The 10832-nt window shown below is 48.6% G+C and overlaps 1 protein-coding gene across 5 annotated transcripts; it reads right to left on the reverse strand.

Annotated features, from left to right (window-relative positions):
- Nucleotides 1–515: 515 nt before the first annotated feature.
- LOC133381336 (zinc finger protein 397-like) lies at nucleotides 516–10402 on the reverse strand. Of its 5 annotated transcripts, none has more exons than XM_061620329.1 (5): nucleotides 10055–10402; nucleotides 5186–6023; nucleotides 4535–4640; nucleotides 3449–3736; nucleotides 516–3200 (listed from the first exon to the last, which is right to left on the reverse strand). In XM_061620329.1, the coding sequence occupies exons 2-5, from the start codon at nucleotides 5909–5911 to the stop codon at nucleotides 2293–2295; spliced, it is 2028 nt and encodes a 675-aa protein (XP_061476313.1). In that variant the 5' UTR covers nucleotides 5912–6023; nucleotides 10055–10402; the 3' UTR covers nucleotides 516–2292. The 5 variants fall into 5 exon arrangements, with proteins under 5 accessions (XP_061476313.1, XP_061476314.1, XP_061476312.1 ...); XM_061620330.1 differs by having other exon boundaries at nucleotides 3491–3736; nucleotides 4514–4640; XM_061620328.1 differs by having other exon boundaries at nucleotides 4514–4640.
- Between the last annotated feature and the right edge of the window lie 430 nt (nucleotides 10403–10832).

Raw genomic sequence — 10832 nt, forward strand, 5'->3', positions numbered from 1 at the left:
TTTGACTCCAGGAAGACAGTGGCGTCACTAGGGTTGGTGTCACCCAGTGCGGTAACTCCTTGGCGAGCCCCCAAATGTCTTGCCGAGCATGTGCGTGCGCGCATGCATGCACAAGGCCAGCCACCCATGCCCCTGGGAGGGCACGCGCCAGAGGGGCACCCAGCTGGAGAAGCAGGCCTGGGAATGCGGGCACACCTCCCTCGCCCCGCCGATGCTGCTCCTGGTCTCGCCTGCCCGCCCGCCCGCCTGCCTGCCTCTGAGGAGTTGGCTGCTCTGACGCCGACCCAGAGCGCTTCTTGGCTCCTTTGCCGGGCAACGGCGTGGGCGCCCTGTCCTGCGACGGGGCGGCTCTGGGTGTCACTCCCCTCATGGTGTCACCCGGGTGCGGTCCACACTCCCCGCACCCCGCTAGTGACACCACTGCAGGAAGGTGGATGGGGGAGTGTGTGTGTGCAAGAGAGAGAAACAGAAACAAACACAATTCCCAAAGTGAAACAATTTTTTTAAGTCCAGAAAATGTTTATTTAGAAAAAACAAGCTGCAAGTACACATTTACAAGAAAATTCACACACACAATATACATTCTCACTATTATTATTATTAACTGGATGCCTTTCCCATCCTTCACTGTAAGATCCCAGGGGGTTTACAATAATATAAAAATACAGGATTAAAATCAGTTTTAAATAATTTACAATCAAAAGAACAGGCTAGGTTTTCATATATCTATATATACATATGTATCTCAGGTGTCCAAAGGCAGAGTAGAGGTTCATCTTCAGCATATAATGAAACCTATATAATGAAGGTGCCAGACGCAGCTCTGCAGGGAAGGAGTGCCACAGCTTAAGGGCTGCCGCAGAGAATGTCCTCTCCCAGATCTCCACCCCCCAACTTCTGAGAGCAGGGGAAATACCAAGAGGGCCCCCCTCTGCTGATCGCAACACCCGAGACGGACTTTAGGGAAGGAGGCGGTCTTTCAGATATTTGGGGCCAAAGTCATTGAGGGCTTCAAACTAGTATACTGGCCTCACTTACAAAGCCTGAGTGACAGGGCCAAATTCCGAGTTATGGAATGGGAGAGCAAAGTCATCTTCTGTCATGAGATCAAGTTTGTCAGTCACGCCAAATGGCACTGACGTAAATGGAAGGATTCACCATGTACAGGATTCTGCCATGTGGTTCTGGTCCAACATTTCTAAGCATTAAACCATACTAACGTTCTATTTCCGATTGCTTTCCAGTACTTTTTAATCTTGATTAAAACAAAACATAAGAAGGACATTATTTATACTCAGAATTTTTCCCTACTATATGTTTCAAAATTAGGGATGGGGTACCTCAGGCCTGGGGGCCAAATGCGGCCCTCCAAGGCCTCATCACTATCTGGTCCTTGGGACTTTCCCTCACCATTCCCCTTTCCACTCTCCTTGAGAGATTTTGCCTGGCTGGAACGCGTCCTTGAACTTCGCAGGGGCTGCTAACGAGCTGATCATATACAAGGTCAAGGGTAGGGCAAGTGGACTGGCCAAGATGGCCTCGCAGGCCAAACAGGGAATGCTGGTGGGCCTAATTTGGCCAATAGGCTGATCTAAACCCAACCTCTCGGAAATCTTAAAAGGGAGAGTGAGAATTCAGCTACTGCTGCTAGAACACTTTCAAGCATAGCTTCACAATCATGAGGGCTAGAAACTTTAAAAACAAAAAAATGAACAGTTGTGATTCTCCATTTTTTTCTAGTGTGCACAACTAACATTTGTGATGCCCACACAGCTATGGGTATTTTTCATAAGCGTTATCCAAGGCCTGGTCTTCACACATAGCTGAAAGAGGTTGAGTTTTGAGGTAGCTGAATGGAATGACTCACTTCAAATGGGGTAGGGGCGGCAGGAAGAATACAACTTTGGAGTGCTTCCCTGTATGAAGCACTCCCTGCATTAAGAAAATTAGCAAAGCAGGAAGTCGACTCTAACAAAACCTTTAAAAAAGCAAAACAAAAATACAAGGAGTAGGATAGTACTCATTAATGGCACCCCTCCCCCAATATAATGGTGCAGTCCATTCTGCCACCTCAGGAGTCTCCCCCCTCCCATTTTGTTATGGAGTAGTCGAGAACAGCAAGCAAGACTTTCCCTCACACACCCCTCCAAGCATTTGCATCAGGATGGCAAACCCTCCAGACGTTGCTTGATTCCATGTCCCATCAGCTGTGTCCACTGGGCATGCTGGCTGGGGCTGATGGGGAGTTGGGGTCCAACATTGTCTGGAAGGCCACAGGCTCCCCACCCCAGTTTACGTGGTTTCCTCCCTGTGAATGATTTCATGCTTAGTCAGAGTTGAATTAGCACTGAAGCTCTTCCCGCAGGTTGAGCAATGATACCGTTTGGCCCCCATGTGTGCTGTCCGCTCATGGAGAATAAGGTGGGGCCGCTGACTGAAGGTCTCTGCACAGTAAGAGCACTTGTGCTGTTTCTCACCAACATGACTCTTTCTGTGACGGATCAGGCCTGGGCGGGAATGGAACCGCTTCCCACACTGTGAGCACGCATGAGGCTTCTCCCCTGTGTGCACCGTCATGTGAGCGAGCAGGACCGATTGGTAGCTGAAACTCTTGCCACAGGTGGCACACTGATGTGGCTTCTTCTCTCCAGTGTGGATTCTTTGGTGCACAAGGAGATGTGAATTGCAGCTGAACCTTTTTTCACAGAAGGAGCACCCGTAAGGCCTTTCCCCTGTGTGGGTTCTCTCATGTCTCGTAAGGTCAGAAATCTGAACAAAAGTTTTCCCACATGCAGAACACTTGAATGGTTTCTCCCCAGTGTGGATCCTTTCGTGCATGAGGAGGTTGGAATTGCAGTTGAACCTTTTCTCACAGAAGGAACACCCATATGGCTTTTCTCCTGTGTGGGTTCTCTCATGTCTTGTAAGGTCTGAAATCTGAACAAAGGTTTTCCTGCAGGCAGAGCACTTGAAGGGTTTTTCCCCAGTGTGGATCAGCTGGTGTCTCATGAGGTTTTGCTTGCGGTTGAAACTCTTCCCACAGTCAGTACACTGAAATGGTTCTTCTTGGATGTGGACTGTCTCGCGTCTAAGCTGGGAAACATTCTCTGCTACTGTTCCTGGATACACCCTGTCCTGTTGCACCTCTGGGCATTCCAGTTGGCTGTATTTCTCTTCACACTCACTCAGTTGGCCATAACCTGTCAGGATGGAAAGTAATTAATCTTCAGTAAGTCTAATCTATGTCCTTCCCAAATTAATATTGATTTACACACCCACACCCACACAAACATTTTATCTCTTGCTCCTCATATCCAGATTGGAGTTTCTTTAATTGTATTTTGAATCACTGGCCCTCTGAAATTGTATATGTTTATGTTGATCCCGTTCCCCATCCCACCACACATTCCAAGATGCTTGTTAAAAACTTGGAGACACAAACACACACATGCAGGTTCCTGATCCCTGTAGTATGCCTTCTGTCTCTTACTGGTGCAGATTCGTTGCTGGACAGCAATTTCCACATCACCTCCTCCACCAAGCAAGGTTTCTTGATCAATCTTCTCTGGACAAGCTTCCCACTGGTCCTCTGGTCTGAGCTGACTCCCGGAGATGTTTTCCCGCTCATGACCCTGGGGGACATTCTCTTCCCTTGTCCCTACAGACGTTGCAGCTGGATCTGCTTCCTCCGGTATATATTTTTCCTCCTTGTTTACACTCATCCAACCTTTTGTTGCTGGACAACAGGAAAAAGGTGTCATTTGCCTGGGCATGAAAAATTTGGAGTGAAGGAACGAAGACAAGGAAATGAAGAGGATATTGGCTCAGTTTGGACGTCAGTTCAAAGCGTGGGTTTGGAAATCTAAAGCCCTTCATGACTTAGCCCAGGGTACTTGAAGGACAGCATGTCTCCATGTGGACCTGTGGAGAACTTCAGGCCTTTTATGCACGTTTATGTCCTTGAGGGATTGATGAGCCTGAGTTTGTTACACGTGTTTTAGCATGCTGTCTGTTTTATGTAGGGCAGGGGGTTCCCAAACCTTTTCCCCAACAGACCACTTGAAAATTGCCAAGCGTCTTGGTGGGCCACTTCATGGTTTTTCCGCCTGTTTTAGCAATTCTAATGTTCTGCTCTAGATGCTGCATGGTTTTTAACCGTATTTTTGTCGCTGCTCTCATTTCTTTCACGTATTTTACTCTATTACAATTTGCATTGCATAGAATTCAAACTGTACTGCCGTCAAAGACAGTGTGATAAATAAAAGAACCACTAAAAATCAACACGAATATTTAATACAGACATGCTGTGGGCCACCTGAATGATGCTTGCGGACCCCTGGAGGTCCATGGACCATGGCTCGGGAACTCTTTATGTACAGAAGAGATTGAAAATATTGTTAAGCTTACAGGAAATCTTTGAATGTTTTCTTTCTGCAAAACCCATGCCTGTTACACACGTCTTATCACACTGCACATTTTATGTACGTTTTTGCAAAGGGTGAGCAACCCTTACCCAACAGCCGAGGATCCCCACCTTCTTGTTCCTCCTTGGCCGGCCTGCTGAACGGCCTCCATCCAGGGTCAGCCGGAATGTCAGAGGAACTCACAGCCACTGCCTCTTCCTCCAGGGGAATCAGCCCCTGAAATTGGAGCAAGGATCCCTTTTAGGGTAGAGGGCCAAGGCAAGACTAGAGGGATGACTCCTACACCCTGTGGGTTGTAGTCAACATGAGGTCAGAGCAGATCCCCTGGAATGGAAGGACTGACATTATCCGTGTTCTTAATTTCAATGGGTTTACTCTAAGCAGCACTAACACTGAATACAACTGAGTGCTTTGCCCTGGCACTATGTGGCTGACCCATTACAAGGCCTGGGGGTCAATTATCGGGTCTTTCAACAACCTAGGAATGGTACAGAAAAACAGGGATATGGTTTTCCAGAAAATGTTCTTATGTCCTTTTTTTCCCAGCACCCCCTTCTCGCTCTCTCTTTCTGACACCCCCTTATTTCTTTCACGGTCTACAGCCCCCTTTATGAAACTACATTTTCAGAAACAAATCCGGAAAATTCCCTGCTGCACAAGATCATTGGCAGGTCTTTCCTTCTGCACTGAGGCGGGCAATAATCTCCTCCTCCTGTCCCCCCCCCCCAACTGATTGCTCAGGATTTACCTCGCAATCTCACCTGCGGTTGCTGCCTCGCAGCCTCTCGCTGCCTCAGCAGGAAATCCTCGGCCAGGGACACCGCCTGGGAGCAGGTCTCTGGGCTTCGCCCTCTGACCCAGTTCTGGACCTCGGCAGGCAGGACAGTCAAGAGCTGTTCGAGAATAAGCAACTCCAGGATCTGCTCCTTGGTGTGTTTCTCTGCTTTCAGCCACCCGTTACAAAGTTCCTGGAGCCGGCTATAAGCCCCTCTCGGCCCCTCGGCCTCCTGGTAGCAAAAACGCCGGAAGTGTTGACGCCGATTCTCCCTCCTGAAATTGTCCCACTGCAAGATGGCAGCCTTCACTTTCCCATAATACTCTCTGTCTCTGGCCTCCAGCCTGCTAAAGGCCCGCTCGGCATCCCCGCTGAGGGCCGGCAAGAGTCGGGCCACCCACTCCTTCCTGGGCCACCGGCAGGCTTCAGCCACTTGCTCAAAGGAGGCCAGGAAGCCCTTTGCATCATCCCATGGCCTGGGCTGCTCTGGCAATTGTGGGGTTCCCCAGCCAGACTGGGGAGACTCCAGGGTCCTCAGGAATTCCTGCAACTGGGCTTCCCAGTGCCGATGGAGTCCGTCGTCGGGTTCTTGTTTAATCTGTTCTCCCCACGTCCTTTGTAGGAAACCTCTGATATGCCTTCCTGGTTGGGGGGCCTTTCCAGCTCCCACTGGCCCTTCCCACAGTTTGGGCCCAAATGGTGCAACTTCCATTTTGCCACCAGCCACTCTGAGTCTCACAGCGATGGTGTTTTACAGTCTCTAGATTAAAAAAAGAGGGGAATGGGGGAGGAAAAATGGCCAAGGCTGGCACGAGGGGCTTCTCCTGTGATGGAAAAGAAACCAAAACAGACATGAGAGAGGAACACAGATTAAAAAAAATCTATCCCACTTGGTCACAAACAGGGTAGTTCCCACTCTGCTCTGACAGGATCCCACGCCTCTCCAGGAAAGATCTGTTGGACAGCTGAAGCAATTACTTGCAGAGTTGGAAACGTTCAGGGGGTGGAAAGCTTACAGCTTTTGTAGTGGAAGCATATTTTTATTTTTAGTCCACATCTGCACCGCACATTTAAAGCACTCTTATACCCGGTGCTTTCTTTTTTTTTTTGGTAAAAAATGAAGTGCCGGTACTGATGTCTTGCTAAAAGTGATGTGGGTGCCAGCACAAAATGGTTGCCATGAGCAGCCAAAAAAAAAAAAAGGCAAGCCTTGTCATAAAACACACACACAACACTTCTTATGCCGCTTTAAACAGTTCTGGCTTCCCCCAAAGGATCCTGGAAACTAGTTTGCTAAGGGCACTGAGGTGGTAGGTAGGGTTGCCAGGTCCATGGCCTGAGACTGATCTTGTATCTTTAGGAGAAGAGAAAGTCAGCCATGTGCAGCTGTTCTTGCAACACTGTAATGAGAAAAGCCACAAGGTGGAATTCTCCCTTCCCCCTGCACAAGATACAGAAGACCTCTTGGAGGCTGGGCCTGGCAACCAAGAGGTCTTCTGTATCTTTAAAAGTTGTGCAGAGGGGAGGGAGAATCCTACCTTGCGGTTTTTCCCATTACAGAGCTGCAAGAACACCTGCACTTGGCTGACTTTCTCTTCTCCTAAAGATACAGGATCAGTCTCAGGCCAGGAACCTGGCAACCCTAGTGGTAGGAGACCCCCTATTCCCCTCACAGAGCTACAATTTCCAGAGTTCCCTAAGCGGGATTGATTGTTAAGGCACTGTGGGAACTGTTGCTCAGCACTGTTAACCAACTATGCTCCAAGGATTCTTTGGGGAAGCCATGACTGTTTAAAGTGGTATTAAGAAGGCTTTAGATGTATGGGGCAGATGTGGCCCACGTTTTTTCCCCCCTGCTCCCTCCAAGGACTCTGCACTTTCTCTCTGGTTGCTCCATATGCTTGGGGTTGCCAATATGATGCCACCTACTCAAAACTCACCTTCTTCATGAAGCCTTTGACACAACCCCCTAGTTCCTGTGCCCTACTTTAACTCAGCCTCTAACTAAACCTACGTATGTGTAACTGAAATACTCACAAATTCCTTATTGTCTTGATTCCCCATGCCAGGGGTGGGGAACCTCTGGCCTCTGGGCCACTCATGGCCTTGCAAGGGGTCACATTTGGCCCCTGAGGTCATTTTCCCCAAACCACGCCCATCAGGGAACAAGATTGCGCAGTCAAGGCGATCACAGAGAATGAAAAGGGAAGTGCAGGGAGATTTGGAAAAGGCTTTTTCACAAATGGATTTATTTATTTTGGTCATTGACCAGCTCACGTAAAATACAATACTTAAAATCCAAAACAATACAAAAGAGAGTACAATATAGTGCAATATAAAGCCTTTTAAGTAGACGCCTGATCTGTGATGGAATTGTTTTTAGGTTTATTTAAAAGATTTTTACAAGATTTATTTTTTAAGATGTTTTCGGTGTTTTTGTTTACCACCCTGGGCTCTTCCTGGGAGGAGAGGCGGGGTATAAATTACTACTACTATAACAACAACAATATAATATAATATAGTATAACACAGAAGCACTCAAATCCCGATGTAAAAGCCTTGGCAAAAATTAAAGATTATTTTATCATTAATCTATAACAGGCAACGATGGCTGCAGAGAAACTAGCTGCTTGAGCAGTAACCTGGAAATTCTGCTCTGACAGAAGACAGGATAGGTAAAATTCATCAGATCTACCAGGAAGTTTCTGTAACATTGGAGTAATAAAAATAAGTTGGATATCACGATGAAAGGAGCAATATAATAGCACATGTCCAACCGCTTCCACTTCTCCCATCTTGCAAGGACATACTCGCTCCTGCCCACCTGTGAAAGCCCTCCCGCCTGTCAAATTTGGCTCATGAGGCAGATCCTGAAAGAATCTGGCTCATCGAGCCGAAAAGGTTCCCCACCGTTGCCAAGCACCAACTTTTAAATTGTAGCTCCCTGGCACAGAGACACGTCCTCTTTTACTCTGTAAAGTGGAATGAATGCTTTTATGTAAACTTTCTAATGCAATTTGATCCCCCTCTTCATCCAAAAAAAGGCTCCCAAGGTGGCTGACAAATGCCAGTCATCGGATAGCCCCTATCCTCCGGCTTGCAATCGAAAAGTCATGACACAAAAGGAAAAGGAATTGGGGAGGGAGAAGGGAAAAAAACACACAACTCAGCCCATTTCTAAACCCCATTTTAAAGCAATCAGCACCTCTCATAGCAACGAGTCCCACACATGGCCCTCTTTCCTCCACGCCATTCTTCATGGGCCTCCCCTTCCCCTTCTTGGGGAGGGGAGGATCCCAAAAACTTCCCCTTCTTCATCTCCATCTCTGTCATCCTGACACTGTATCAGATATGGAAGAACCTGTGGCCATCTAGATGTCTGTCAAATTCCAATTCCCACCAACCCTAGCCAGCCTAGCCAATGGCCAGGGAGGATGGGAGTTGTAGCTCAACACCACCGGGAGGGCCACAGCTTTCTCCTTCCCTGTACTAGACAGCAAATAGCGGAGCCTTTTTGGTTGCAGGGTCAACCCTTGTGGAATGCCCTCTTCTAGGGTTGCCAGGTTCACCTAAGACTGATCCTGCATCTTTAGGAGAAGAGAAAGTCAGCCAAGTGCAGGTGTTCTTGCAACTCTGTAATGGGAAAAACCACAAGGTGGAATTCTCCCTTCCCCCTGCACAACTTTTAAAGATACAGAAGACCTCTTGGTTGCCAGGCCCAGCCTCCAAGAGGTCTTCTGTATCTTGTGCAGGGGGAAGGGAGAATTCCACCTTGTGGTTTTTCCCATTACAGAGCTGCAAGAACACCTGCACTTGGTTGACTTTCTCTTCTCCTAAATCAGAGCTTGGAAAAGTTACTTTTTTGAACTACAACTCCCATCAGCCCTAGGCAACATGGCCACTGGATTAGGCTGATGGGAGCTGTAGTTCAAAAAAGTAACTTTTCCAAGCTCTGCTAAAGATACAGGATCAGTCTCAGGCCCTGAACGTGGCAACCCTACCCTCTTCAGGGAGGCCCACTTAGCCCGTCAGCACTGAAAGGTTTTAGACACCGAGTTCAGACCTGGCTCTTTAGAGAGGCCTTTGGTGTGCACTGAGGGCTGCGTTTTGGATTACTTTTGATTATTTTATCGCAGCATTGGGATTGCTTTTCTCTCTTGGAAGAGACACATTCCTGTTTTATTTTAAACGATTTAGTATCAAGCTGTGGCCCTCCAGACGCTGGGAACTACAACTCCCAGCCAGCACAGCCAGTGACCAGGGATGATGGGAGTTGTAGTCCTGAAACTTCTGGAGACCACCATATTGGACATACCCCCGGACCAAGCTAGCACAGCTCCCCCTTTAGAAATGGTTCTGACCTAAATTTGAAGTATGCTGCCCTGAGCCTCCCTTCAGGATATATATCTATAAATAATAAAACAAATAAATACAGGTTTCTCTCTCTGTTTCCCTTCCTGTCTCCTTGTACCCCCATCTTCCCTTCCAGCCAAGGATTATCCTCCCCGCCTTACTGTCTGCTTTGCAACCCCTTAACAACCACAGGACCATATAGGAAGCTGCCACAGATCCATCTGGGCCAGTACTGCCTACACAGAGTGGCAGCAGCTCCCCAGGATGTCAGACAGAGAACTCTTTCCTAGGCCCTACCTGGAGATGTTGGGGATCAAACCTGGAACCTTCTGCATGCAAAGCAGATGCTCTGCCACCGCGCTAGTGCCCTTCCCCAAAGAATCAGGAACAGAGGAAACTGCCTTATACCCAGTCAGACCGTTGACCCATCCAGCCCACTATTGTCTACACTGGCTGGCAGTGGCTCTTCAGGATTTCAGACAGGGGACTCTCCCAGCCTTACCTGGAGATGATGGGGATTGAATTTGGGGCCTTCTGCATGCAAAGCTCCAGGCACTCTGCCTCAGGGCGACAACTCCTGCAGGCTGCACTTCATTAAAATAAACCAGTTTCCGGAGGAGGACTGCGAGGAGAACAGAAAAGGGCCTGAGCCAAGCCTTGCTAAGAGGAGTCAAAGGGGATCCCAGGCACGCTTTCCTGGGAGTAAGCCCCACTGAACACCATGGGGCTCACTTCCGGGAGGGCAGGCACAGATTAACACGTGCAAACGCAGTTCTGCAAAGGGGCTTCCTCCCTCCCTCCCGATCGCCCTTTCTGAGGAGGGAGTGTCCCTCCAAATCTGGCTCTATAAGCCCCGCCCCTAAAACAAGCTCTCACATTTTGCATGTGATGATGCAAAACCTGCTTTTATTCCCCCTTCAAGAGTTTGGAAGGTCATAGGCTCCGCGCAACACTTCCGGTTCCCCATTGAACAACGTGAGGGGCAAACCAATGGAGCAGGAAAAGGCCGCCGCGACATTCCGCATGAGGTCCCCTTGGCTCCACATATGGCAGCAAGGTCACTCGGGAACCGGACGTGAAAGAAGGCACACAATCCGTGCCCTTTTTAAATCTTTTGGGCCAGGAGCTGGTCATTATCCAGTAGTACTGTCTCCACTGACTGGCAGCTGCTCTCCAGGGTTTCAGGCAGGAGTCTCTCGCAGCCCTACTTGGAGATGCCGGGGATTGAACCTGGGACCTTCTGCATGCAAAGCAGATGCTCTGCCACTCAGCTAAGACCC

This window comes from Rhineura floridana, chromosome 3, assembly GCF_030035675.1.
Source record: "Rhineura floridana isolate rRhiFlo1 chromosome 3, rRhiFlo1.hap2, whole genome shotgun sequence".
NCBI classification, from domain to species: domain Eukaryota; kingdom Metazoa; phylum Chordata; class Lepidosauria; order Squamata; family Rhineuridae; genus Rhineura; species Rhineura floridana.